Below are 26,525 nucleotides of genomic sequence, written 5' to 3'. Positions count from 1 at the left end.
CGTGCAGTCGTCAGTTCACGCATTTTCCCCCAACCGAACGTGCACAACAGGAATTGTGATCTCACACCGACGTTTATACGAATTTTTTACGGCTGTGTATTTGACTACAGAAACGCATGTGGTTTGAAAAATTAATAAAGTAGCTTTCTGCGACAAAAATGAATACTTCGTATGGAGAAAATTGGGGATTTTCAGAAACTTGCAGATACATAGTATTATAACGATGCTCTTAAGAAGCGCTTAGGACTTCGAAAACAGGATGCAGAAGATGCAAATGCAAACACATGTCTCCAAAGGCTCATTGTAGACCGGCCTCTTTCACGCTCTACACGTGCACGCATTCATATGACCATTTAAAATTACATTACAGTATCGTAGAATGAAAGCGCGATGTTAAAATTACAGTAATTAGTCTTCATATTTATATGCGTTTTCCGTGAAAAAAACAGAAGAATATCGCTCTAAGATGTAACGATAACTTTGTTACATCTGCTCGCATTGTAATCTTTTGAAATCGTTCGTTACCGTTTGACGTCTTGTATTGATTCAGCAACACAGATATATACACTGTTTCTATTAAATTATAATAAGACAATCTCAGTTAAACTCAGTTAAATCTCAGAAGTGTACATATACTAGTAATTTTTAAAAAAACAGTACTGTAAAAAGCATTCGTTAAGAGTGCGTGTTGGCAAAACGTTTAGCAGATAAGCCTAGTTATGGTTGATGTACCAGGTTACTATGTTTAAGTGAGATCCAAGAGTAAAACAGCGGGATCGGTCAGCTGATATCAGTTCTATTAATTTGATTTTCTGACGGATGTTCAGTACCGTAATGCCGGCTGTAATATTGCTTTGGGATATTTAGTTTAATGGGAAAAGAATAGGCGGTGCGCTCTGTACACAGAGCACTTTATGTGTGATGTTGCGCTACGCGCACTGACATTGAAACGGGTAATTTCTGAACAACGGCCCGTAACCTGTTCTGATTGCGCAACTTGGCGCTACAGCCAACTGCTGGACATTTTCCCTTACGATGACGCAGTGTCTGGCGAATCGTGACAAAATACGCGGTCAGCAGTAAAGGTCACTCCGGGCATCCCACGTACATGCAGATGCGAGCGGTATATGAACCTATGTCGATCATACATGCACTGACAGCGCGACTGTGTGTGCTCTGGTTAGATCCGAATGAGCAGCGAGAGTGAACATGCAAATATCCACTTTGTGCGCGCGCGAGTATTGGTACGTCACTGACGACGCTGCACCAATTAGACGGTGTCACATGTAAGCAGGCCAGCGCGGGTTGACAAGCGGGCGTTACGTAAACACACAATGCAAACGGTAAACAGCATATCATAGCGGCTGTGGCGATGATATACAGTGTTGTGGCAAGGATCGGCGGTATATATGCAGCGCGATAAACACCGACAAGTCCTGATTTTGACGGCAGATAGAAATCATGCGCGCACTGCATATATCCGGCGCGCAAGAAGAAGAAACCGAAAGTAGGTGACATGCGGTGCCCTGTGCGGCGTCCGACGGATCACTTGTCGGCATCGCTACCTACATCTGCGCATGAGCGTCGATACATCTCTGATGAAACATGATGGAAGGAAGGAGGAACTAGCTACCTACAAACCTCCGCTCGCATCTTCTCTTACATTAGACATACACTGGCCATTAATCTTTGCCGTCTCCTGCTCTCGCTGATCGCCGCATCATGTACACACATACACAGCAGCATGTTCGTTTTATAGGCCGTGATGGCCTCCAGACAATTCTCACCGCTGACTACTTAATGAGCAATCAAACACTGGCCAGCATTTCCTCTTACCGGGCATACATTATATTCTGATAGAAAAATCTAATATATACAGACACACATTCATATACACCGGAGATTCGATCTGTCAAAGCGGGCGTGTTGATACAGCGATCGGCGTTAATTGTTCCGCGTAACGCGTACCGCTTATCAGGTCATGTAGAGCGCCATTGCCGCATCACAATTAGACATAGATAGACACGCGCCGCATCTTCGAGTCTCCGCCGCTTTATTTATTTCATCATTCTTCTCATTGACGGATTCACGACTGCGCTCTTGTGCTGCAGCAACAGGTACGTCTTTGCTCTTAAGCTTCGGCCCTGTTGCATCGAAAGGTCACGCATACGCTTCACTAGGGAGAGGATCCATACGTTAAGGGATTAACACGCTATTCTGTCCCGTTCTGCCAGCGGAGCCGGTGTTCATTCGGCCGGGCCCGGGATTACCATTGATCTGATTGGATACATCCGGATTCTGTGTCGATCCAATCCATATTTCACAATGATACTCAAAATTTTCTCCCTCGTCCTCCTCTGCACAGTCAGGACAGCGCTGGCCAGTGACGCGCGCGCCTTCTACAACTACCTCAAAGAGATCGCCGAGCCGGAGCAGGCGGTCGAAGGGGCGGCCGCCAACGGGCGCGAGGGCCGTCAGTCCATCCCGCTATCCATATTTTCCCTCAACGGTTTCGCCAACTTCAGTAAGTAACCGCACAATACCGGCAAAAAAACGGTATAAAATTAATTTTCTTATTCATTTTCTTTAACCGTCGGAAATATTTTATCGTGTGCACGGTCCCTTCCCATGTTAATTGGGACAAATTCTTCATTTGATCATGTTTGTTGAGCGAAGCTCGCCTTGCACATATTGAGAAATTAAATATCAACATTTTTATCGTGTAATTTCCACATTAAATAAAGTTCGCCAAACACTTTTTAATTTTATCTAGATAATGTGCATTTTCATAAGCCCATTTCTTTCGATAACAGATTAAGCATTAAAGTACATTTTTGGCGGAGAAAAATCAAGCAACTACGGAAATTAAGTGAGTCTCAAAACCGCCCATAATTAAATGGACCGGCTTGAACGTATCACTTCGTTTTGATGTTAGCTGTTTTTTTCAGTGTTTAAATATTGAATCATATTTTAATTAGTGTCCATCAGCGCCGGCTTGTTCTGTGAACCGGCTATGGCTAAATAAACATTGTATAATATTTCGTCCCTGTTTAGCATACAATGTGGCCTCCATCCCGACCAACTACCCGATCGCCTGCGGCGGTGACGACCGCAACTACTGCAACTACCCGGATCTGCCGCTGATCGAAACGTACGACCTGAACTACTTCTCCCGCCGCCCCATTCCCTCGGGTCGCTGCCCCGACGGCTACACTAAATCGCCCACCTTCGACTGCTTGAACATTGCGCCGGCTTTCTTCGAAACCACCTGCTGCGTCTATGTAAGCGCCGCGTTGTGCTGCAAAATATTATAATTATTATCATTATTATTATTATTACTATTATTATTACGGCGCAAGAGCGATATATATGCACGATGGTCATTCTGCCTGATTAACCAACGTCTGGTATATGTGTAGCTGGGCACGACCACGCCCTCCACCAACGACGTCTGTACCGGCAGCATCGACGCCGCCTGGACGCTGTGCAACGGCACCGTCTACATCGCATCCGGCGCCTACGTGTGGCTGTACGACGTCTCCAGCACCGGCGCCATGACCCTGCGTGCCGGACCCATTGCGCTGTCGGCCATCAGCGGCGGTTGTGTGACGCGTGACCTCTCGGAAGCCACCGTCAACGGCAACTGCGATGTCGTCTTCTTCAACGTATGTCCATCGAAAATAAATTAAACTAATTCTAACTAAATTATAAAATAAATTAATTGACATAGTTTACAAATGTAGTAAGAAAATATAAAGTATATGATCCGCTTAATACAAATTACTGCATACAGTATATACAATTATGCTGAAATAATTCAAAAATTACGGTGATGTAACATTGTGAAATACTCACATTTCTCGGTAAACAGTGCATATTTCGTTTGTTTCTAACGGAATGAAGAGTATCGTGTATAATTGACAGCTGAACGACCAATACTACACCACCAGCTACCGCACCAGCTCTATCAGTTGCTCCGGCCCCAACCTCAACACCAACCTTGGTGTGGGTGGTACCCCCAACCAGGCCTTCCGGGTGGGCGGCTCCACCACTATCTACCATCTTGGTGAGTATTTTAGCCGCAACACACACGAGTCAAATAAATGATATCAGTATTACAAACACATAATAATTCATGTTAAAAATGTTTTTACATAATCATTTTGCTCGCTAAACAACAACAATTTTCTACTTGCAGACGGTGACGGGTTCGTGGTGGGTCTGCCACTGGGCTACCTCTTCAACTGCGGCAGCAACACCACCAGCGGCATCAGCATCACCCCACCCGGCGTCATCGGCACGAGCCCCTACATCAACTGCAGCGCGGTGACCTACGTATCGAGCCTGGACATTCTCGTCTACTTCTGCGGCTCCACCATCTATCGCGTCACCCGTACCGGCGTGGTAAGAGAACCTAAGAAATCTAAGAAACCTAAGAAATCTAAGAAACCCCGTCGAACAGCCGAATAATATATATTCCGATTTACAGCTCTCGTCGACCTCGACCCTGACCAGCGTCCTCAGCAACTGCGGCAGCACCACCACCACCACCAGCAGCGGCAGCAGCGCCGTGGCCCCCGTGGTTTACATCCCCTACCCCATATACCCGGTGTTCATGGGCAGCAATTCCCCGGGCGGCTCGACTCCGGGCGGATCCTACACGCCAGGAACCTCCTACTCCTCGCCATCCTCGCCATCCTCTTATTCCTACTCTCCCTCCCCCTCTCCCATGTCCCCTTCGCCATCGCCTTCGTCATCTTACTCGTACTCGCCCTCACCCTCCCCGGGCACCAGCTACAGCGGCTAAACACCACCACCCTCACCCTGCCCCCGTTTTCCCTACTCTTCCCCCCATTCCCGGACCGGATGTTGTTTGTTTGGATCCTGTGCGTGGCTGTCGTGCGGACGGGGCCGACCGCTGCCGGTCAGCGGTTAACTTGTTCTCTTACGCGACAGTGTGTTTTCTTTTTTTGATTAATTGTGTTATTATGTTGAAGCGCAAGGCGAGAGAGCGTGTTGGGCGCCATGATGTGCAGTGTATGTTGGCAGTTATGTGCGGCGCAATCAGCGGCAAGCCGGTCTTGTTACTGCTCCGTGTATAGTCCATAGTATAACCTAGGTTAATTAAAAACACGTCGATATCGTCGCGATTGTTCCGTAGATAAATGAAGCGGCCTCGGCGAGGTCAGCGCGTGCCGTGGCCGGTCGTAGCAGGAAGGCTGCGGGCGGATATTGCGGCGTGGTCAGTGCACGCTGCATGCGCCGCGGCTAATCGGGTGCATTAGGTCAGGACATGTCACTTGTCACTCTTCCATCGTGTATGCAACATGTCGTCATCGGTAAACACTTTATTGTCATCCGCGTTGGACTCGGTGGACAAGACTAAACAAGTTTGTCCCGTAATTTCCATCGCATTAGCACAGCGACAAATAAACTTCACGGACTACGCCAAACTTCTTATTTCATACCACGGCGCGGATGCCATACTATTTACGCTTTACACTCATTCGGCATGGCTAGTACATGCCAGTTACCCATTGAAATCATACTCTAACGATAAAAATTATAAAATATTAACTTGTGTCCTATATAATTACCTATATATTTAACAGGAATTGTGTAAGGCATTGTGTGGTGGCCATATGCAGTTGTTCATAGCGCAACTTCCGCACTAAATATGCGTTAACGTTATCTGTACATTTACGATAGAAATCACTTTTTTTATGTTATCTATTTATTATTACAATTAACAGTGGATTTCAGATCAACACAGATATGGAAACAATCACTCATTAAGCATCACAGGCGGCCTAATTACAGAGAAAATTTGATCTAAATTTGCTCCCATCGGCGCTGTCCCAAGATCGATGCTGCATTTCCTCGTAGAATTTCCATGCTGATCCGCTGGCGAAGATATTCCGTAGCTCGTTTTTCGCCGGTTTCCTGTCGTATCATCTGTCCAAATTCCGTTATCGTGCGGGCAGCATCCGGTCCGGGCGGTCCAAGCGTCTCGAAGCCCAGAGCACGAAATATGTAGTCCTGACCGATGTTACGATGTTACTGGACATCTCTCGCCTTCTTACGCTTTATGCTAATTAATACCAGTGACCTTTAGACGCTACCACTTCCAGCCAAAGTAAAACGATCAGCGGCTAATTTGTTGATTCATATAATTTACAATAACAAAACTGAATAAATAAACAGCGTTAAAGTTACAATACATAAATGTTAAAGTTATAGGTACTGTTCATGACGTTTCACAGATGATAATGTACCGCGATTTGCTTTAAACAGTACGTACGAAATTTCCTATAATTAAACTTGTATATTAAAGATCGTATGTACCATTTACGTAGTTGCTACACAAAACGTGGGAGTTTATATACGTAGTTGTTGTTCCGCGTATCAATCTCTGTGACCCGGTACATGGTACCAAATTCGTGTACATATACGAAAGCGTTTACACGCAGATTGGTGACACGCTTGAATATGCATTTAAACTTTTAGGAATTTTCTTACAGCCATAACTCCCGAACCGGATGTTTTCACAAACGGTTTTCACGCCTATGTAGACAAATTATCTGGCTCCAGAACGTCATAAAACATGCAAAAAGGTGTTTGGGAACTGGGAGCGCGCGAAAGTGAAAGTTTTTTGTACATGTACACGAGTTTGTTACAATGAATGTACCGGGCCACTTCGGTAAATTAGTCCGGTACATATATACACATTTGCCACATTTATGTACAGTCACTACAACGTTCGCCTTTACGCCTTGTACATTGACTTATGGTCTGAGGGCGCAGTTTTTGGTTGCTGAGAGATTAATTACTGTATGTTTCTTGCATAATGAACTTCTTTATGTTTAGCGAGGTACTATTTCGTGTAATGCATTACTGTGAAGGAAAAAATCAGTTAACATATTTATTCAATCTTCTTGCGAGATTATAATATTATGAGATTATAAGATTATATTAAGGCCAACCTGCCTCAGTAAAATACCATGAATTTCGACAAACATTCTTATATTAATTTGGTTGCATGATTGCATTCATTTTCAAAAACTTGCTCGAAAATTACTGCAAGTACGGTTATTGTATGTGATCATTATATTATAAAATACTCAAGTTTTAATGATTTTAATGATAGAATGTTAACGTTGCCAGAAATTAGATCATGTAAATCATGGAAAATGTCTGGTTAATAATTTGCTACAGCTTTTGAAGATTTCAGCACTGCCAGAAATTAGTTCGGTGTATACTAGAAAATAACGTTCGATGACATCATAATTCGCAGTAACTGATCTGGTTTCTCATGGATTTTGCGGTAAAATAATAACATACGGTTCATCACTGTATTTTGTATTACGTACAAATCGGCCGAGCGAATGCCCTGCTTAAGCTACTTTCAATACTTCAAGCAGCGGAAACTGTGTACATGTACGCTGTACGCGCAACAGTCCACTGCACTGTACAAATAATTAGACGCTGGTCGATTTTCGCTGCAACATTTAATTTGCGGTTATGTACGCTACACTAGACCAGCGAAGCATGGACAGCGCTGCGGTTAAATTTGCTGCGATGATATCGCGCAAAAACCGGCCAGCAATCGATGAGGCCGAACCGGCAACACGACGCTCGTATCACTGTACAGCGCGGTACATATACACTCGCTCGTTTCCGGTCGGACACGGCTACACACTCATACACAGCAACATATAACGGAAAAGCAACGCTGGGAGAAAAAACACTCCATAACGGTTTACACAGCTGCGATGTTATCCCAGAAGAGTGACTGACGAATCAATTAAGGAGAGAGAGCGAGCCGGGTCTGTGTACACTTGTACCTTGGTCTGTCGACTGTACTTCGGCGTCGCTGTATCATATCATCTAACGGCAACTACACGTTTTTTCACTATAGGACAGTGTGAAAACGGCCGCGCGCGCTGTGGCCTGCTTATCGGCGTTAGCCATCGATCGGCCAGCTGTAACACTGTTAAGAAGCTGCTGCTTCCATTGATCCGCTGTAGAGAGTCCTTCACCCAGCCACACACAGCCACACAATCCCCCGTGTTCATCCTGCTCAACAACCCGCCAATGCAATTATCCGCCGATTAGCCGTCCTCCTCGATTCCACGGTAAAGTAATCTGGGTGCTTAGTTAAACAATATCTTCGGGAATGCGTTATTCGTTCAAGGTATTCTACTAACCGGTTCGATCACGTGTCCGCGATTAACTCCCCTTCCCCCACACTAACGGCACACCCCGCACGAATTTAGTATAATCATGGACCCGTATAAGCGCACCGCAGCCGGCTCCTTCACCTCGGCCAGCAAGGCGCCCTACGCCACGCCCATCATCCACTTTGCCCCGCCTACTCACCCGCCCACGACTTTTGTAGGGGGTAATAGCGGGCTCCTGGTTGGCGCCGGCAGCATCAAGCGCGACGCCAGCATCTACCGGGAGGCGGCGGGTCGCGGGGGCGCGCCTAGTGCCGTACCGCTGCTGGAGCACTACAACTACAACATGGACGCCCGACCGCGGCAGGATTCGCTGGGACTGAACTACGCCCTGGGCGGACGACGGGAGAGCGCCAGCTTCATGTACGGGAACGCCGTGGGCGGAGCGGTGGCCGGGATGCTGCCCGGGAAGAGTGTGGACAGCGGGGCGGGACTGGTCAGCGGCAATCAGTGCCGGTTTCACAAGGCCTGGACGGCGCTGTCCATCCTGCAGATGGTCTTCGGATTCCTGGCGTTGTTCGCCAATCTTTACAGTAAGTCGATCTGGTTATACCTACAGAATGCGGATTCTGCTTTACTGATTTAGTAAAAGAGATAGTCCAAATAAAATATTTATGTGATATGGGATGTCGGTTTGCATCATAAGGCACCCACGCATAATCGCCGTATAGTATAACTATAAAATTTTCTACAATAATTATTTATTAGACAGTAACCATTCCATTAGCGAACCGTTAATACTTGAAACTATGCAAATAGTCTTATACGCTATTATTGATTACGAAGGCACGTAGTGTATAACACGAGGCGTACAAGTATAATGTAGTAGTGAACGCACGATATATCATTCGATTAACGATTAACGTCTATGTACAGATACATCATACATGTACCTGTCTGTTAAAGATTACTAATTTCGGGGAATTCTTGGTAAAAAGAATTCTCATTAACACTGAATGACCCTTTTTAATACTTTAATATTATAATAACTAATATATTATATGGATGATGTAGTTATTGTGCCATAATTAATTTCCCCAATAAGTTCGTATATGAATTATTCCACTAAAGAATTTTGATGCTAATGTACAGTATAATTATATGTACGTAGTTCGCCGCTCTCGTGCTCATACGCAGTGTACAACACTGTACATAACTTTTCAGAGCGCGCAGAAATATTTTATCGTTAGTATCGGTATGTTGTATACTCGTAATATGTATATGCATAATCAGCAAAACGGGAAAATTATCGGCCTTTGTGCTACACTAGAACGGTGGCATTGATCGAAATATGTCGACGTGCGTGCAACTCAATCCATATTAAACATGTACATGAATCCATATTGGTAACGTATAATGCGGAGATCAAGCGCGCGTCGTTATACTCAATAATCGCCCTTGGTGAAGGGGCTTATTGTACGCCGGGACAACAGCATCCTTTATCCGTCGGGATGAGTGTGTTGTCCCATTCTCCGCTCTCTCCCGATCGCGCTCATCCCTCACGGAGCTTATCAAGACGGATAATGGATTAGTCTATTGAGCCGAGGCACGGGCTATCATAACAGCGTTATACACAGAGAAAAAACGCTATTAATCACTGTGCGCCCTTATCGGGCAGCCACGCTCCAGCTCCCGTTCGAATATGTTCGAGATGCTGCCCATTTATTCTATCGATCGAGGGGAATATGAATAAATTCGATCCGCTGCTGTTTGCCGGAGGCTGCGCGCGTTAAGGTGCGCGGCATTATATTCCTGCAAAAACAATTTACGTTTGCCGGTTGGGCACTTCCGGCGCATTGTTTCCCCTCGGCGCTTCGGCGTCCTCTCGCGCCGCAGCGGTGCTATCGATTTTTCCGGCTATTCTTCCGCTTCACTTGTAGCTAATTACGGTGTTTCTTGGTGGAATAGCACGTCACGTATACAGGAGCGCTAATACGGGGAGACGGAAACAGGAAGGCTTGCACGGATCATCGAAGCAGAATGCTGTATCCTTTTAAATTTTACGAACGCCGGCAACAATTAACGCAATTATTTGCTTGTTAAAGCTGCTGTATGACCTTCAATTTCCACAATAGTTCCCAGCAGTTTAAACTTCACAGTTTGAAAGTAGTCACATGTACAGATATGCACGTACTGAGTATGTAATACTACATGTGTAAAACTGTACATACATGTATTAATTACGTGTACTAACGTAAGTACTTGTACGTATGTAAACGAAAGCGCATAAGTTTTATAAAATTAAAAAATTCCATAATTATTTCGCACAGCCGAAAAATACTTTAATATACGGATTTAACAGTTATGATGCAGTATCACATGCAGGTGATGACGCTCACACAGAAATAGTTATTAAACAGTTCCCCAGGTGTGCTGTACTTATTGCGCATAATAATTCGTCTTCTTAATCTAATTTTAAAGCAATTGTGCCTGGTTGTAGCCGCGTGAAATATAAACCGAATTAAATAACTTATAACGATTGTGTATGCAGCAAGACTCTATAATACATGTATAGAGATTTATAATAATTTTTTAAAATTCTGTGCGATAATATTCAGTCGCCTAAATCACTATATCCTGCGTGTACGCATCACATTGTTAAAATAACGCATTTACGTGCACGTGATAAATGATGTCCTAGAGCGGTTACTGGAAACTGTAGGATATGGTAATTTCTTATATTCAAATATTGTTGAAATTTAATGTTTTGTTTTCATAATTTTAGAAATTTAGAACGTTTTTCTAAATTCTTCGTTACTCGATGCTATTCTTCCGACAATATTTCTTGATTTTCAGCCTGGTTTAAAATAACACGCTAAACTGTCAACCAAGCCGGAAATGGGCTACCTGCTCTAATTACAATTAAATTAAAATAAATTAAATGTATTTTACGGTGTTCTTTTAATCTTTTTGCAGCGCACTACCCCATCTTCTCCTGCGGCTGGTCGCTGGTGGAGGGCGAGGACGCCCTGTGGTTCGGGACGTGGATCGGCGTGCTGAACATCGTCTGCGGCGCCTGCGGCTCAGCGGCCAGTAAGTCGGGCCTGCCGTTCACCTGGCACAAACTGCTGCGGCGCTGCTACTTCATCCTCAACTGCAGCTTCGTCCTCTTCGCCAACGGGATCGGCGTGGCGGCCAGCGGCATCACGCTGGCCCGCTACCGGCCCATCTGCAACCAGTCGGCGCAGGAGCACTTCACCCTGGTCATGGCCTTCCTCATCCTCTGCCTCCTCACCGTCGCCGCCCTCCTCAACGTCATCGGCGTGGTGTACCAGGTGCTGGCCAGTATCAAGTGCAAATGCTGGGTCTGTCATCCGCGCAACCAGAACTACCGCGGATACATCCGTACCACGTGACCTTTCCGTGGCGGTGACCTTTATATACTTCCGCAACACGTGACCGCGTTCTGTCGCATATAGAAAAAATTACATGCCGGTAAATATCACCGGCCGTTGCTTATCGCAGTGCGCTGTACATGTAATAGCAGTCAAGAAATATACAGTATAAAAATTATTACTTATCTAATTTTACATTGTTCTTTAATTTGGCGATTTAACATCGTGTGGCCAATTGTTTACACTTGTGATTTTTCAAATCAAAGCTTTTTTATTAGTATTGTTTTTCGCTGTCTCTACACAGTCCAGATAATTCTTTCAAGTTGATGTATGTTGTACGTTATTGTGTTGTTACTTTATTAGTTTATCATGTATCTCACGCAGGCACTACTGTAGATACCGTAAATAGTGTTTTCGTTCGATTATTCTCCTCTGTTAGAATGTTTTCTGCACGAATAGTTCGACGTACCGTCGTGTTGTTGCGTCGGCCATTTTACTCATAAATCATGTACACAGACTTGTGACATCGAGCGCGTTATTAAAAATATAATCGATGCATTTAAACTGTAGTTTCAAATCGGGTATACCTGATATTTGCTCATATTGTCGATTTCCTATCTGCGTTGTTCGTTTCCTATCTGCGTATATCGCAATGTTCTGAAGGATAGGCATGGCTCAGCAAATGCTGTACATTCAAATAAGCAATTTGTCCTAGTTAACATGGGAAGGGTTTGTGTACAAAACTCTGCAAAACACACAGCAGTATCACACATTATTTCCCAGCATAAACGCTGAAACAACAAACAAGTGGAGCCGGTAGCCTAATCATCACTTAATTCTTCAGGGTTTTTTATTATTTAATTCTTACATTAAATCTACCGTCAGCCAGGTAAAAACTTTCCATAGTAAATTCTGAACTTTATCAAATATGTATGTATCATCGACGCCGGCTTAGAGACCATTCGGACAAGTTATCCTGATACGAAAGCCCAAAGCACGGCGCAACATTTGTCAAAAGTTATGACCAGAATGTAGATTCAACAGCCAGCATCCACCCGCGACACCCGCCTCCCTGGCGCACTGCCATCCGCTTCCTTGTTGATGGCTTCGTTTAGGTACGTGCTGATGGAGCGGGAGATCTTGCGGATGCGGGCGGGAATTGCCTGCAGTGTCTCCTGCAGTTGTTCGCCGGCGCCCACTTTCTCCGTCTCGTCCGCTTTCATGGAGTGCATCCATTGCTCAAAGGAGTCCTCTAGACCCTCACTGTCCGTGCCGACCGTCACCATTACCGGCTTCGGACGAACCGGCTTCACCTTCTTTTTGACGCCCGGCGCTACAAAAAAGAAATTTCATACTCAAATTTTCAATATTCTTTTCGGACAGTAATGTTATCCTCCAACTCACAATACATTAAACCAAATTAATTATTTAAATATTTGAATTAAATTAAGTTAACTGCCGTACCTGCCTTTACTGCCGTGAAAGTAAAGTAAAGTAAAGTAAAGTAAAGTAAAGTAAAGTAAAGTAAAGTAAAGTAAAGTAAAGTAAAGTAAAGTAAAGTAAAGTAAAGTAAAGTAAAGTAAAGTAAAGTAAAGTAACGCAACGCAAATAAAATTAACGTACTAGCTTCCCAAAATGTCAACACCATGGTAAACGCAACAGACGATACCAACCACCCCAAGAGAGTAAAGAACACGACAAAGAGCTGCAGCCCGAGGAGGGTTAGCCGCTCCCGATGCCAATGGGTACCCTTCATACGCAACCGCAACGCGGAATCGCTTTCCGGGAATGTCACTGCAACAAATTTAGCCGATATTTCACCGCACAGAGCGATTCAATTTCTACATATTCCTACCGTTGGGAAGTGGCTGGAGGTTCTCCAGACTCTTCAGACTGAGTAGCGTCGGGTACCGCCCGTACGCAAACCCGGCCAGCAGCAGCGCCACGATGCCGGATAGTAGCGCCGCACTGCACGTGATCAGCGCCATTTCCGGGATCCGGTAGGAGGACTGGTGTAGAGCGTGGTGAAAGCGTATCACAAGATCTCCGAGGAAGGTCGCGACGCGGTTGTGGCGCAGATAGCGGAGTCCCCGTTCCAGACGGGTGAGGTCCAAGCTGGTGGGGATGAGGCTCGGTCGGGAACACTGGGTACGCTGCCACCCGTGAAGCTGGACGGTGCAGCCGGCCAAAAACAGGAGGAACCCGTTCCAGAAACCTTGAAAGCTCTGGTGGAGGGTATCCTGCAGGAGGGGCTTGTGCTGTCGGCCAAACAGCGTCACTAACGAAACCAACGATTAATGTTAATTAGCCTCTGCGTCAGTGCTGCTTAAGATATCAAAGTAAGCGCACCGGTACTTAACTTAAAATTCATATACACCGTTACTTTAGTACACACATGTACGAGAACCTTTGCTTTCGCGCTCTCCGAGAAACGTTTGTGGAACGTTTCAATTAATTTTGAATTTTGTTTATAGTGCATACAGCAGTTTTCGATTGTCATGGTATATTTGGATCATTTGATGAAGACGTTTGTGATTGGGTGCAGCACAGTGTACACTGTATAATATTAACTAACCGGCCAACTGCAGAATTATAAGCATGCTTCCTGTGGACATCATCACCCCGCCGACGGTCCTCTCCAACCGGCAATCCGTCGTGCTCACCCAGGTACACCGCGCCGGGTCGGTTTCCGGTTCGGGTGTCGGTTCACTGTCCGTCACTGCTTCCTCGGGCAACTCCGCAATGGTGTGGATGGTCTCGTCGCTGCCGTGGATGACGATTATTGGAGGCGGCAGTTGGGGCTTCGGTACACGGGCGCTGAAAGCGACATCCAAACGGCACATCGATAAAGCTGACATCGACGACGAGGAAAATCTGTTTACCTGACTATGTGCACTTCGCCGTCCTCCGCGTCCACCAGACTCAGCCGGCGCTGGGGCCGACGAAAGGTCACCACCGCCATTCCAAATAACAGCGAAATGTACCAAAAAGTGTCTTCCCAAAATTTTATTCGAAACCCAGTAATGTCGTTTAACGATGATACTGTATGTCAGAAAAAAACTAGCGAAATGTTATGAATCAGAGAGCGGAATTCATGTGATGACAACACCAGCGATATTTGTCAGTACAGTCACGTTATTGCTAATGTTTCTCAGTGCGCCGCTGACGACTGAAGTCAAGTCGTAAATTTACCTGAAACAACGGCGAATAAAAGTAACATTCATAAATCGTAAAATTGCAGCCAACTCCATCCGATCGTAAACGGCTGGAAATTGTTTCAGATACATTAAGCAAGATTCATTAAGCATTCAGCTTCGCAGCGGGGTTTCGCTCGCGGCATTCTAATTAAGATGGGAAATGTTCTCCGCATTAGTCAAACGCTCGTAAAAAATCCCTGTGAGCTTTATTAAAATTCGGCGATTGATGGTCTCAAAGGAAAATCGTTGAACAAACACCGCTCGATATTTTTCACGAAGTAGTCCACTTTATTAACCAACTGTTGGTTTGCGGCTGTCAGCTTAGGAAAGGTCACCAGCATTTCCACCATATGTTTTTGCTGATTTCAAAACGGATAAATTAATAATTGTTAGCTAGCATTGATAGTATAGCGTTTTACGTCCGTTAATCGAGGATGTCGGAAGCGGAGTCGCTGTTGTCGACGTCCAGCGCCGATGCGGCGTGGGTTTTTACGCCGGTGACCAGCGCATTGCCGGATATGACGACGCTGGCCGGGAACGCCTTCAACCAGGACTACATCTGGGTGGTGGTGGTTGGCTTCGTCATCGCCTTCATCCTGGCGTTCGCGGTGGGCGCCAACGACGTGGCCAACTCTTTCGGCACCTCCGTCGGCTCCAAGGTCCTCACGCTGCGCCAGGCCTGCATTCTGGCCGTCATCTTCGAAAGTCTCGGTAGGTTTAACGTGCCGCCATTTAGGCTTATGCTTGAACTTCAAGAGCTTCTAAAGAGCCGGAAATTAAACTAATATAAGAGCCGGAAAGAAGCCTGAAGAGCCGGAAATTAATATATTTGAAATGATAGAAAAATTTAAGCTGAAATATTAACCATTGTAACAGATATTTCTTGCAAATTTTCTGCAGGTAAATTTTCGAATCCTAAATACGTAATTACTCGCCTGTACCATTACTTCTTGATTCTTCAGTTACATTTCATTGAAGAATTATCTACTCAACACCATAATTTGTTTAAACTTAAAAGCATTCAACTTCAGTGTTATGCAGCTTAACTTACAGTAAAAACAGCCTATAGACACAGTCTCCATATGATTTCGGAACGCTCTAAATTAATCATCATGTGATGTCCAAAATTTTAATTTTTAATATGTTTGAGTTATTTATCTGAATGTGTAGTTGTGTTCATTATTTAAGCTGAACTCGGTGCGTGGCATATTACCGTGGCTAGGAATTTTGATATTTATTTTAATTTGTTATTGTATGTTAATTCAACATTAATTATGCGGGATTTCGTGTACTTCTGTTCAACGAATTTCTTTTTATTTTAATAAGAAGTGAATATTATCTTTTACATGTGGGATTAATGAGGATTGAGGAGGACAATCCCAGTTTGTATTCGCTTTCCATAGTTTTACAGGACCGTGTTGAATGAATGAACATCTGCTGATTTCAGGAGCATGTTTACTGGGATCGCAAGTATCGGACACTATCTGGAAGGAGATCGTCGACATTAGCCTCTTTGACGGCCAAGCCAAAATCCTGCTTCTGGGCGAAGTGGCCGCTTTAACCGTCAGTAAATGACATAACCAATGTTGCCATATAATTATGCTAGCACTCAACCATCCACTGTCCGGTTACAGGGCACTGCCTCCTGGCTGCTGATCGCCACCCTCTTGAAAGTTCCCGTTTCCGGTGAGTCTACAATGTGGCCTTTTGCACCGTTCTTCGCGTATAACCGTCCATGGTGTATATGGGTAAAATACACGTTAGGTACGCACGCCATCGTGGGCGCCACGATGGGCTTCTCCATCGTCAAGCACGGCTACCACGGCATCCAGTGGCTGCGCATCGTCCGCATCGTGGCCTCCTGGTTCGTCTCGCCGGTGCTGGCCGGCGCCCTTTCCGGCTTCCTCTTCATGCTAGTGCGCCGCTTTATCCTCAAGACCACCAATCCCCTCGAAGCCGGTAACCACAGCGTGTTCAATCGCTTGTGACTTTTACAATGCTTTCTAATGCCCTTTGATAGGTCTCCGCGGTCTGCCCATCTTCTACGCCATCACAATCTTTATCAACACCATCAGTATCTTCATGGGCGGGGCCATCAGTAAATACATCCCGTGGTGGGGCGGACTGATCGTCAGCACGGGGTTGGCGGTCATCACCGGGACGGTGGTAGCTTGCGCCGTGGTGCCATGGCAGCGCCGGATCATCCTCGGGAATATCCGCAAACTAAAGGCCCATACAGCTGTACCGCTCATGTGTGCCATGAACTGTAAGGAGGAACGCTTACGAATTTCAATCTCATCTGAGTTCAATCTTATCTGTGTTTCAAGTTATTGAAAATCTTTCTTTGGAAATTATTCTGTCGTGGCATTCGGAGCAGGTTCCGTGGCGACCAATCTGGATTTACTGGACGAACTAGCCGGCACCGGTCCCTACTCGGAGGAGGCCAACGCCATGGGCACCTCGACCACCACGTTGGATCTGCTGGGCGACACGGAGGAAATGGGCCCGACCGCCGAACAACTGGTCGAAGAAGTCGCCGGTGCCGAGGGCAACGAGCAGCCGGTCTTCGTCGACGACTACGCCGAGGACGACGAACTCGCCGGTCTCCGCATGACCTCGCGCAACACCGGCATCCAGGTAACCTCCCAACACAACCGCGACGACACTCTTAACGCTAAAACACCTTCAATTCAGGCGGGGCTCAGTCCGGCACGCAACGCCGGCATCACCATCAAGGTCAACGATGACCTGACCACGGGGGCAAAATCCCGCGCCCTCTCCAGCGCCGTTGCTCCACCCCTCCGCTCCATCTTACAACGTCGCTCGTACGTGTACCGGCCGCCACCGCCTCCGGACGCAAAACCCGTGAGTGCCGCCACCGGGGTGGGCGAGCGCCTCAACGTCACGGAGGAGTACGATGAGGACGGGGGTCTGCAGTACCATCCGCAGTACGGCGGTGACGGGGAACCGGCGTCCAATCTGCGCATGATGCGGTATTCCCGTGTAGCGCCGCCGGTGACCGGCTTGGCGCCGGCGAAACCACCCATGGACCACCGCATCAGTGTGGTCAAGAAGGAGCCGTATTATCTTCCGCTGCGGAAGTCGGAGGACGAGGAGAAGGAGGAGCAGAAGCCGCGGGGGAATTTTCTAGTGCGATGCTGGCAGAATATCCGCACGCTCGGACATCGCGAAGAGGTTAATGAAATTCCATCGCTGCGAAATTCTAACAGGCACAAATCATTAATATTTTGCTTGTAGACAACGGATCCGCTGAAGCCGCCTGTCGATCCTCCGGAAATAGCTGCCATTTTCTCCTTTCTGCAGGTATGTTTGTGGCTCATTTTTAGCTGGCATATGTATGTATCTAGTATTTATTCAGTTTAGAAATACATATGTAGTTATGTACATTTATACATACGTGCATACGAATATTATGTGTTCAGTTCTGAAGCCTGTTATATCAATATTTTATTGCACAGATTCTGACAGCGACATTTACGGCGTTCGCTCACGGCGGAAATGATGTATCGTAAGTTAATTGAATAAATTAATTTCTTGTTAAAATCCACAAGAATGTACAGTATCTATATGTGTGTGCCAACAATATAAACTGCCACTAAAGTTAGTTATACTGTACAATAGTAAGAACAGACTGGCTGACTGATTAAATGTATTACTAAATAAATAAAATGTTTACATAAAATATATTCAGTAAATAACACGATTAGAAAATTAACATGAAGGACGTTGAATCAAAATCAAAATAATATCTTTAATGTAAGGATAAACAACGTGTATGTAAGAAATTCACGGTAATAAAAATTAGTACAAATAAAATAGCACCATAAAAACAATAACAGACCGACATCATAAAAAAATCTACCGAACGGGTTCATTGAATCAAAACTAAATAGCGTCTTTAAAGTAACGATAAGCAAACGTCTGTAGAACTTAACGTCATCAAAATAAAAATAAATGGCATCAACAAACTTAAGATGCCAGTAAAAACCCAAAGAAAAAAGGAAGTCACAGTCATATGATTTATTTTGTGGATATACAGGAACGCGATCGGGCCGGTGGTGGCGATCTGGGTGGTGTTCTCCAGCGGGCACGTGCCGGAGCAGTCGAGCACGCCCATCTGGCTGCTGCTCTTCGGCGGCCTGGGCATCTCCGTCGGCTTGTGCGTCCTGGGCCGAAAGGTCATCGAGACGGTGGGCAGCAGTCTGGCTGTGATTATTCCCAGCAGGCACGCGCATCATCTTGTGTATTCTTAAAAGATTGGTGCATGAGTGTGTGCGTGTACTACAGTGGTTTCTGCATCGGACTGGGAACGGCCACGACGGTGCTGCTGTGCTCCAAGATCGGACTGCCCGTCAGTACGACGCACTGTATTGTCGGCAGTGTGGTGGCTGTCGGCTACCTACGCAGGTACGCTCAACTTTACTTACATGGTGTCAAAAATGGTACTTATACAATTCTACTTTACATACACGCACTAAAACTTTCGCGCACTCCGAATCACTTTTTAGTAATACTTTATGCCATTATAAAGCTAAATGACTTGTAAACATTGTTGTGAAAACCGTTTGCGCGCGCAACATCCGGTTGCCGAGATATGGCAAACTTTTATTTTGGGCGAAAAGATAAAACGCACTGTTGTGTACCAAAAGTCTGGTTATTACCCGATCTTCTTGAAACTTTGCTGTAAAAGACACATGGTCGTACAGTAAAAAAAGAACAGATTTCAGGTTCATAGCACCTTCCCGTAATTTAAAAAGAGTTTTAAATTCGGGAAAAAATGAACGCTTTAACCTAAATTAGACTTTATTTCTTGAATTTATTGTATTTTAATGAAAATTAAATAGAGGGATTTCAACTAAATGTTTTTGAAAGTAGAAAATAACCGTCTATTGCAGTCACTTTTTATTGGGTGTTTCTTTGATGTGCCATACAATGTGTTTCCCGTCCGCAGTTCCCGCGCCGTCAACTGGAAGGTCTTCGGCAACATTATGGGATGCGCGTTGATCACGGTGCCCGTGGCGGGCGCCCTAGCCGCTGGCAGTATGGTGCTGTTGGGACTCTTGCCCTAACCGGTCTACACCAGAATTATTAGTCAACGTGGACGACGGTGCGCATTCGGACGAGAACACTGGCGTGGAAATGCGCATGTGTGCCTTTGTATGTCTTGCATCGTGTATCATGCGTTGAGTGTTTTCGATTCAGAAACGAAAAATGCCAGAATATTGCAGTACGGATTGACGTGGTAATTCGTGCGATACCTAACCGAGAATCACAAAAAAAAGAGTAAATGTTTTACTTCATATTTGGTTTTATTACGGTCCATGATTAACCTGTTTATGCATATGTACTAGATACGTATCTAAAATAGAGTAGTTTTCGATGTAGCGTTGCTGTAGATTTCATGACTCAAAGAAGCAGCATTTATACTCGTACATGGCATCATGCTGGTCAAGAAACGGCCATCGTACTACAGTATATCACAGTATCTCTATAAATGCGCACCAAAACGTAGCGTAGATACAAGATTGACAATAAGCAGTGCAGTGGAACACAATCACACGTCCTAAAACTTTGTCCCAATTCACAGTCTCCTATAGAGTGTGTTACATTGTATGCAAAACAGGACACCGTCTGCATTATAATGCAGAAAAAGTTGCTACGTAACGCACTTGTACAGCGCGGTACAGCCGGGCTCGGAAAATAAGTACACCTTGCATACAACTCATACAAGTGATTAATTGTTTCCATGTAAACTGATCGGACTTTCTACGATAATCCACAGTGCTTGTTTACATGAATACTATTATCCGCCGCGATAAATCACTTGATATCCTGCAATATCCACTTGACATGGAGTGTGTACGTTGTTGTATCAGCTCTCAGGAAAACTTCGCCAACCTGCGAAATGCCGGTCTAGGTTAAGCAGCGTCGTTTATATACAGAGTACAGCAGAAAACAGCCGGTTTACTGCAACTGTATCTGTAGACCGGCGTGTTGACAAGTCGCTGCGGCGATTAGCCGGTGTTTGTTGCATTGGGTTCAAGTGCACTATCCAGCTGAACATGTCAGCACTGCCCCGCATACTTTTCCGGCGTGGAGAGGCCATTAAGGAAGCACTGATAGCGGTCTAAGTATATGCGCATCGAGTGCCGATAATATGGTTCCGTCTGATGATGGACAAGATAATTAAATAAAGACACGCGTCACTCCGCAACAATTGCCGGCATTCGTTATAGTTTTATTGCTTGTGGTTTATATTTATCTCGGCATTTGGTTGGGACGGTGGAATATTTTGTTTTGAGCAAAATGGCAACACAGACGCATGCGCATGCGACGGCGGTGAATGCGGGAGACGCGCTGGCCAAGACAGCGCAACCGTGCTGGACGGCGTCGTTTCCGGTCCGCGCCGGGGACGTGCTGATGCGCAACGAGCCCTGGCTGTACTCGCTGCATCCCGAGAATTTCCAGGATTACTGCTATCGATGTTTCCTCCCGTTTTCCAAGGAAGCACCGTTGGATTTTGAAGATCTTCATAAGGTTAACTTTTGTCAATCGTTCATATTTGTTCCTGGCGGCGATTAACCAACGACGCATTGCAGAATGGGGAATCTAATGGAGGCGACAGAGACCACTTTAATCAGAATATTCTGTGCCCTGGATGCGGAAGCGTACGATATTGTTCCACAGATTGCCAGGTAAACATCAAATAAGTTTTTCTTTAAAATAATTATTGGTTGTTTAGTTCCGTGCTACATATTTATTTTATTATTTCATGATGATACAATCATACCATCATGCGTTTAATATTTTTAACATATTTTGGGAGTTTTTGTTGTTTGCCAAGTGTGTCAAAAAGGCCACGCTTGAAATTAAAATCTAAATAAAGAACTTTAATTGCTGTTCAACAGACCGCGGACAAATCTCAACAATGGCGCCACGGAAGCGAATGCGCTCTCCTCAAATCGTTGCGCGCCAAAACTATCGCGCCGCAGCATGATTTACTGCTCATACTCAAACTTATCGCGCGCCTACAAAACTCCAAAACCGATAACAAGTTAAAATCACCGATGCTGTCGGTAAGAACTAAGAACTAATAAAGCTGAATAAAAATCAGTAAATTCATTATCAAATTTGCGGTTCATTGATGTGTGGGATAATCGCTATATTATCATGGCAATACAGTTTGTAGCACTACAGATAGTGTTTTTGACTGACAGGACGGTGTGTAATTATGTTAAAATTAGAACCGGAAGTTGTCGATGGCCCGCTGTGACCGGCGAGGGGGCGTGCCGGCAGCGTCCAATCACGCGGCGGAGCGGGATTACGCTCGGTTGGTGTCGCATGCGGAGGACATTCTCGGCAGCGAAGTGTGGATGAAGGATGTGCAACAGCTGCGGCAGTTGTTGGCGATGCTGCTCTGGGAGGCCGACGTACCCGATTTACGCAGGTAAATAAATCGAGAATTTCTAATTTTCTGCAAAAAAATTTAAAGAATTAAAGAAACATAATAAGAGGTAACCAAAAATGACAAAATTATACAAGCATTATAAATAAATGAAGATAATACAGTAGTAGTAAATTTTATATAGATGAGTCTTAATATAGAAATTATTGGTAGTTTGGCGGAGATGTACGGTAAGCTGAAGATCAACTCCTTCGACATCAGCGACAAACACCAGCGACGACTCGGAGAGGGTGTGTATTTGGAGGGATCGCAATTCGACCACGCTTGCCAGCGAAACGCGGTGACCTACTTCGACGGACTAACCTTGGTCGTCAAGGCCGTTGACGACATCAGCGACTTATCGCAAGTAAGCAAGTGGCTGCTTAACTCGAAGGCCGCCAGATTGATCGGGAAGTGTGCTTGCACAGGTGCGGCTGGCCTACACGGAGATCTTTACGACCACGGCCATTCGGCAGCAGCATCTTAAGAAGTGGTACTTCTTCCAGTGCACTTGCGCTTTGTGCGCCGATCCACACAAGGTACGTAAACCGGCTGAATAAACCTTATAATAATTAAAAAATCTGTACCAAACAATTATAGCAGTATAAAAAATAAATGAGCATATGGTTTTAGTTGTCGGAAAGCATAAATTTGCAGTACTCGTATGTTTTTTCAAAAATAAATTCGGAATCATTAACTACTTTTGTACACACTAAACAGCAAGCGGAACTGGAGTGCATTCTGTGCTGCACTCCTGCTTGCCAACGCGCCATTCCCTTGAGCTTCGATTTTGATCACCGCGAAGAAGACGCCTGCGCAGACTGCGTAAATTTTGTGGACCATCAGCTGTCCCTTCTCGAAGCCAACAACGACGCCACCGCCGATGCGGATCCCGGTCCTTCCTGGAGCGACTTCAACTGGCATGATGAGATCGCGCAGCGCATGCGGTTAACACGCCGCTTGCTGGCGATCGATCAGCGACAGCACGAGAAGATACACCGCTTCTTGAATGACGAATCTCGGATGGAGCCTGCCGAACGGGAGAAGGTGCTGGAGGAAGTGGAGCACCGGTGTCGGAGGATGCTGGAGACGGCGGAGCTTTTGCTGCATCCCAATAACTGGATGCGTTGTTTGACTCACAACATGTTAGGAAAAGTACTCCTGGCCAGCGGAAACGAAGGCAAGCGGAAAGAAGCGGCGGAGGCGTTTGCACTGTCGCTGCCCGGATTGCGGTAAGTCATTTGTTACGTTAATTAAAACCTGAATACTAAAAAATAACACATTTAACAAAATTACAGATATATAAGTGATTTTGGAAAATGATGGTTAAATGATGCAATAATAAATTAATAACCATTCCGTTCATCCATTGATTAAAATAAAAAAAAATATGTGAAGCTGACCTCTATACGATTTTGCAGACAAGGCGTCTGCGCTAATGACCCGCGTTTAGGACTCCAGCTGCTGCTGTCAGCTGTTCTGCCGTTGACCGTTTCCGAGGTGAGTTTGTAAACCAAGCACACAGCCTTGTTATCAGTGAATACATAACCCGAATGCTATGTGATCAGTGGGAAGAGAATAGACCCTCCGATGCGCTGTCGACGGTGCGAACCTACGCTCACGAAGCCAAGGCGATCTTTGCGACGTGCGCCGAGAATGATGACCTTTTTTATCGCATCGCGGAAAGCCTGTGCCTTTTATGCGAAAGACGGCAGTTGCACGCCAACGGCCATGGATTGACCACGGAGCGGCAGGAATGGCTGCGCAAGACGTTGGAATTACTGACTAGTGTTGTTTGTCGTTCGTTGTTCCCAGTTATTTACTGAGAAACGCACTTGTTCTATTAATTTAACTTTGAAAAAAACTTTTATTTGCATCTGTACACAAAAGCAAAAGGACGGTTCGCTCTAGTGAACTGGAATCTGGCTGCTGCTTAATTGAATTCAGCGTTACGGCAGTCGGCAGATATCCGCCTATAACTATAATTATCAACATAAAATAACTATATTTATGAAATAACTATATTTATGCCGGCATATACAGTAATTGCAATTATCAGATTAGTTATAATTATCAGCATAGTAGTAAAAAACTGCCAGATACCTTCAAGTGTTTATCACCGAGTTAATTCGGCCGCACTCGATTTTAAACGCAGTGGCAACTTGAAATGATTCCGCACAATTTATTCTTAATTTTGTAATAAGAACAAAATTTAGACGCAGTTAAGGAAGTAGCAGTTAATTAAAGGCCATTCAAGAGCAGTGTGAAAACGAAAGTTACATAGCAGTGTTAAGTTGTTAATGTGTTTTAATGCATAACGAAAAACAGGGAGAGATCATCTACCAGGGCTGTCGTTTTCGGCCCGACTCGGCTGGCTGATGGTGTCCTTCAGTCTCCAGGCCAACGTGGGCTTCCCCGCCCTGCTGGCAGCTTTTGTTTCGATGACGGCCCGGTTTTCCGTTTCGAAGATTGTACAGCATCGATGCCTGCTTCATGACAATCATTTCGGTGAGGTATCGGGCTACCTAGAACTTTTCGGGCTGCAAAATTTTGAAAAGCCGGGTTGCTTCCTCGTGTTTTTTTCGTTTGAACAATGCCACGATCTTTCAAACGTTTCGGAATAACTGGCAATGGATCGGACAGCTTTCTTTGCGCGACAGCCAGTGTCTCTACCGGTGACGCTGGCTCCATGTCGCAGTGGAGCAACGGGTTATTTGTGACTGGAAAAATCCGTGAGAAAGTCCAGCTCGTTGGTGTACCGACAAGGCGTCATTGCAAAACCGAAAGCGCCAGCATCGGCACGCTTTTTTCGTAGACCAGTGCCGCTACTAGTGCAGACTACTGACGTACAGCAGCTACTGCCGAAGAATGTGTACAGACTGCATTCTGCACTGTTGTAGAGCGACACTGGTTTGCGAGATGCGAGCCGATGCTGGCGCTTTCGGTTTATACTGTCGGAACTCATAAGGATACAGACTAAAAGACTAAAGACAGGGTGGCAGTTAGCGCGAAAAGTTGCGCTATGAACGATTGCCACTGCGCTACGTCTACCACCATGGCAGATTCACTCCTCTCAAGACTTAAGACCACTAAAAAGGAGAAAAGTAAATAATTCTTATGTTTGTATCGGTAGTTTATAATTTGGATTCATATCTGGCATTCGTCAGGCGTGCCAACTCATGTTTCTGTTGAGTCTGCCAGCTAAAATTGGCAGTGCCTTAACGTACCCGCTGACAGAGGGCGGATCTCCGTTACACTGCAGAAGTAACACAGTGCGCACTTCAGCAGCGGTTACGTTAAAATCGGTTCAGCGCGGGCCGTCGTTGACTACCGTTGCCGTTCTATCAATGCTTGGCAGCTGAAGTGTGGTGTTTGTGCAGTACTTTGTTCAGTTTCATATTGTTATTGTTGTTTCTTGGTCCTTGCTGTCGTTGGCATTGTTTCTAGAAAGATTACGATTCTCTGCTTCTCTCCTATAATTGCTGGTTTCATACCTGGCTAATTATAAGCTCTTGTTTCCAAGTCGGTGGATAACCAGCAGTGTGCATCACACATCTGCTCATACCTATAGAATTACGTACAGCCTCAGTACAGGTCCTTCCGAACAGAATGTATCTTTACGAGAATCCTGAACGATCAGTGTACGCCTGGAACGCAGTGGATGTGGAGATTGACGGTCAGCTGCAGCACGGCTACGTGGTCGCCCTGGATGAGAACGACAACTCTCCGCCGCGTCTGATTGTTGATTTCGGATGCCCGACACAGCAGACCGTGCTGGTTCCCTACGGTAGGGTCTTCGCCTGCTCAAACAATCGCTACTGTCACGCTGGCAAGGGAACTGCTGTGGAGGTTCTTCTGCACAACGGCCCACAGCGACCGTGGAGATGGTTCCCCGGGACGATGCTGATTCCAGACTTCAAGCATCTGCACCAGGTAGTGCTGGTGGAGGTGGTAATGGCTGGCCAGAGTCGTCGCGAACTCGTTCCCCGTAAACAGATTCGCGATGCACCGGCAGAAGCAGGCAAGCGGACGCCTCTGGCAGCGGACCATTTCTTCATACGGACTTGCCGTGTTCCCAGCGGGTACTGGATTATGGACCGCCGTCGGGCGGCATGGTTGCTGCGGCAATATGAGAAGATGTTCCAGCTGCGATTTGTCACGATTCTCAGCCAGAAGATGCAGTATTTGCGACGGCTGCCCGATTCGCCGTTGGGGACGGGCCATAAGTTTGACGAGCATCCCGTAAGTTCGTGTCTTGGACTTGTTGATTTACTTGATTTATTTGCGAGTA

General features: G+C 45.6%; 5 protein-coding genes and 1 long non-coding RNA gene across 6 annotated transcripts; 4 read left to right on the top strand and 2 right to left on the bottom strand.

The window, feature by feature from the left end:
• Window positions 1-1,835: 1,835 nt before the first annotated feature.
• LOC129587333 (uncharacterized) lies at window positions 1,836-5,142 on the top strand. The gene is made up of 7 exons (XM_055481073.1): window positions 1,836-2,117; window positions 2,181-2,524; window positions 3,055-3,281; window positions 3,420-3,665; window positions 3,925-4,066; window positions 4,199-4,404; window positions 4,490-5,142. The coding sequence occupies exons 2-7, from the start codon at window positions 2,326-2,328 to the stop codon at window positions 4,805-4,807; spliced, it is 1,338 nt and encodes a 445-aa protein (XP_055337048.1). The 5' UTR covers window positions 1,836-2,117; window positions 2,181-2,325; the 3' UTR covers window positions 4,808-5,142.
• A 2,644-nt stretch (window positions 5,143-7,786) lies between these two features.
• LOC129585929 (uncharacterized) lies at window positions 7,787-12,089 on the top strand. Its single transcript, XM_055478892.1, has 3 exons — window positions 7,787-8,135; window positions 8,195-8,770; window positions 11,154-12,089. Exons 2-3 carry the CDS (start codon window positions 8,284-8,286, stop codon window positions 11,591-11,593), a joined length of 927 nt encoding a protein of 308 aa, XP_055334867.1. The 5' UTR covers window positions 7,787-8,135; window positions 8,195-8,283; the 3' UTR covers window positions 11,594-12,089.
• A 427-nt stretch (window positions 12,090-12,516) lies between these two features.
• On the bottom strand, window positions 12,517-14,652 carry LOC129580997 (uncharacterized). Its single transcript, XM_055471805.1, has 5 exons — window positions 14,455-14,652; window positions 14,148-14,389; window positions 13,428-13,850; window positions 13,196-13,366; window positions 12,517-12,905 (listed from the first exon to the last, which is right to left on the bottom strand). Exons 1-5 carry the CDS (start codon window positions 14,532-14,534, stop codon window positions 12,610-12,612), a joined length of 1,212 nt encoding a protein of 403 aa, XP_055327780.1. The 5' UTR covers window positions 14,535-14,652; the 3' UTR covers window positions 12,517-12,609.
• A 382-nt stretch (window positions 14,653-15,034) lies between these two features.
• LOC129581728 (sodium-dependent phosphate transporter 2-like) lies at window positions 15,035-20,121 on the top strand. Its single transcript, XM_055472946.1, has 12 exons — window positions 15,035-15,480; window positions 16,217-16,332; window positions 16,404-16,455; window positions 16,534-16,728; window positions 16,790-17,035; window positions 17,147-17,406; window positions 17,464-17,964; window positions 18,028-18,093; window positions 18,249-18,298; window positions 18,830-19,015; window positions 19,078-19,197; window positions 19,742-20,121. The coding sequence occupies exons 1-12, from the start codon at window positions 15,204-15,206 to the stop codon at window positions 19,857-19,859; spliced, it is 2,187 nt and encodes a 728-aa protein (XP_055328921.1). The 5' UTR covers window positions 15,035-15,203; the 3' UTR covers window positions 19,860-20,121.
• On the bottom strand, window positions 18,638-20,456 carry LOC129587415 (uncharacterized). Its single transcript, XR_008690365.1, has 3 exons — window positions 20,224-20,456; window positions 19,690-20,048; window positions 18,638-19,189 (listed from the first exon to the last, which is right to left on the bottom strand). It is a non-coding gene; the product is annotated as an uncharacterized LOC129587415 (long non-coding RNA).
• A 160-nt stretch (window positions 20,457-20,616) lies between these two features.
• On the top strand, window positions 20,617-24,241 carry LOC129581737 (uncharacterized). The gene is made up of 9 exons (XM_055472958.1): window positions 20,617-21,327; window positions 21,390-21,485; window positions 21,699-21,866; window positions 22,035-22,237; window positions 22,409-22,601; window positions 22,663-22,773; window positions 22,955-23,466; window positions 23,656-23,734; window positions 23,803-24,241. Exons 1-9 carry the CDS (start codon window positions 21,097-21,099, stop codon window positions 24,058-24,060), a joined length of 1,851 nt encoding a protein of 616 aa, XP_055328933.1. The 5' UTR covers window positions 20,617-21,096; the 3' UTR covers window positions 24,061-24,241.
• The last annotated feature ends 2,284 nt before the right edge of the window (window positions 24,242-26,525 follow it).

This window comes from Paramacrobiotus metropolitanus, unplaced genomic scaffold, assembly GCF_019649055.1.
Source record: "Paramacrobiotus metropolitanus isolate TYO unplaced genomic scaffold, Prichtersi_v1.0 Parri_scaffold0000001, whole genome shotgun sequence".
Lineage (NCBI taxonomy): Eukaryota > Metazoa > Tardigrada > Eutardigrada > Parachela > Macrobiotidae > Paramacrobiotus > Paramacrobiotus metropolitanus.
This window is presented reverse-complemented; position numbering and strand designations above follow the sequence as displayed.

Bases quoted from the DNA above. Each gene is read 5' to 3' on its own strand.
- LOC129587333 (XM_055481073.1), top strand. From the start codon at position 2,326: ATGATACTCAAAATTTTCTCCCTCGTCCTCCTCTGCACAGTCAGGACA. The intron at 3,666-3,924 runs GTATGTCCATCG...TATAATTGACAG, and splicing joins GCGATGTCGTCTTCTTCAAC to CTGAACGACCAATACTACAC. The intron at 4,405-4,489 runs GTAAGAGAACCT...TCCGATTTACAG, and splicing joins GCGTCACCCGTACCGGCGTG to CTCTCGTCGACCTCGACCCT.
- LOC129585929 (XM_055478892.1), top strand. From the start codon at position 8,284: ATGGACCCGTATAAGCGCACCGCAGCCGGCTCCTTCACCTCGGCCAGC. The intron at 8,771-11,153 runs GTAAGTCGATCT...ATCTTTTTGCAG, and splicing joins GTTGTTCGCCAATCTTTACA to CGCACTACCCCATCTTCTCC.
- LOC129580997 (XM_055471805.1), bottom strand. From the start codon at position 14,534: ATGGCGGTGGTGACCTTTCGTCGGCCCCAGCGCCGGCTGAGTCTGGTG. The intron at 14,390-14,454 runs GTAAACAGATTT...TGTCGCTTTCAG, and splicing joins GGCGAAGTGCACATAGTCAG to CGCCCGTGTACCGAAGCCCC. The intron at 13,851-14,147 runs GTTAGTTAATAT...TGGTTTCGTTAG, and splicing joins TATAATTCTGCAGTTGGCCG to TGACGCTGTTTGGCCGACAG.
- LOC129581728 (XM_055472946.1), top strand. From the start codon at position 15,204: ATGTCGGAAGCGGAGTCGCTGTTGTCGACGTCCAGCGCCGATGCGGCG. The intron at 18,094-18,248 runs GTATGTTTGTGG...TTTATTGCACAG, and splicing joins CCATTTTCTCCTTTCTGCAG to ATTCTGACAGCGACATTTAC. The intron at 19,198-19,741 runs GTACGCTCAACT...TCCCGTCCGCAG, and splicing joins GCTGTCGGCTACCTACGCAG to TTCCCGCGCCGTCAACTGGA.
- LOC129581737 (XM_055472958.1), top strand. From the start codon at position 21,097: ATGGCAACACAGACGCATGCGCATGCGACGGCGGTGAATGCGGGAGAC. The intron at 22,602-22,662 runs GTAAGCAAGTGG...GTGCTTGCACAG, and splicing joins ACATCAGCGACTTATCGCAA to GTGCGGCTGGCCTACACGGA. The intron at 23,735-23,802 runs GTGAGTTTGTAA...CTATGTGATCAG, and splicing joins TGCCGTTGACCGTTTCCGAG to TGGGAAGAGAATAGACCCTC.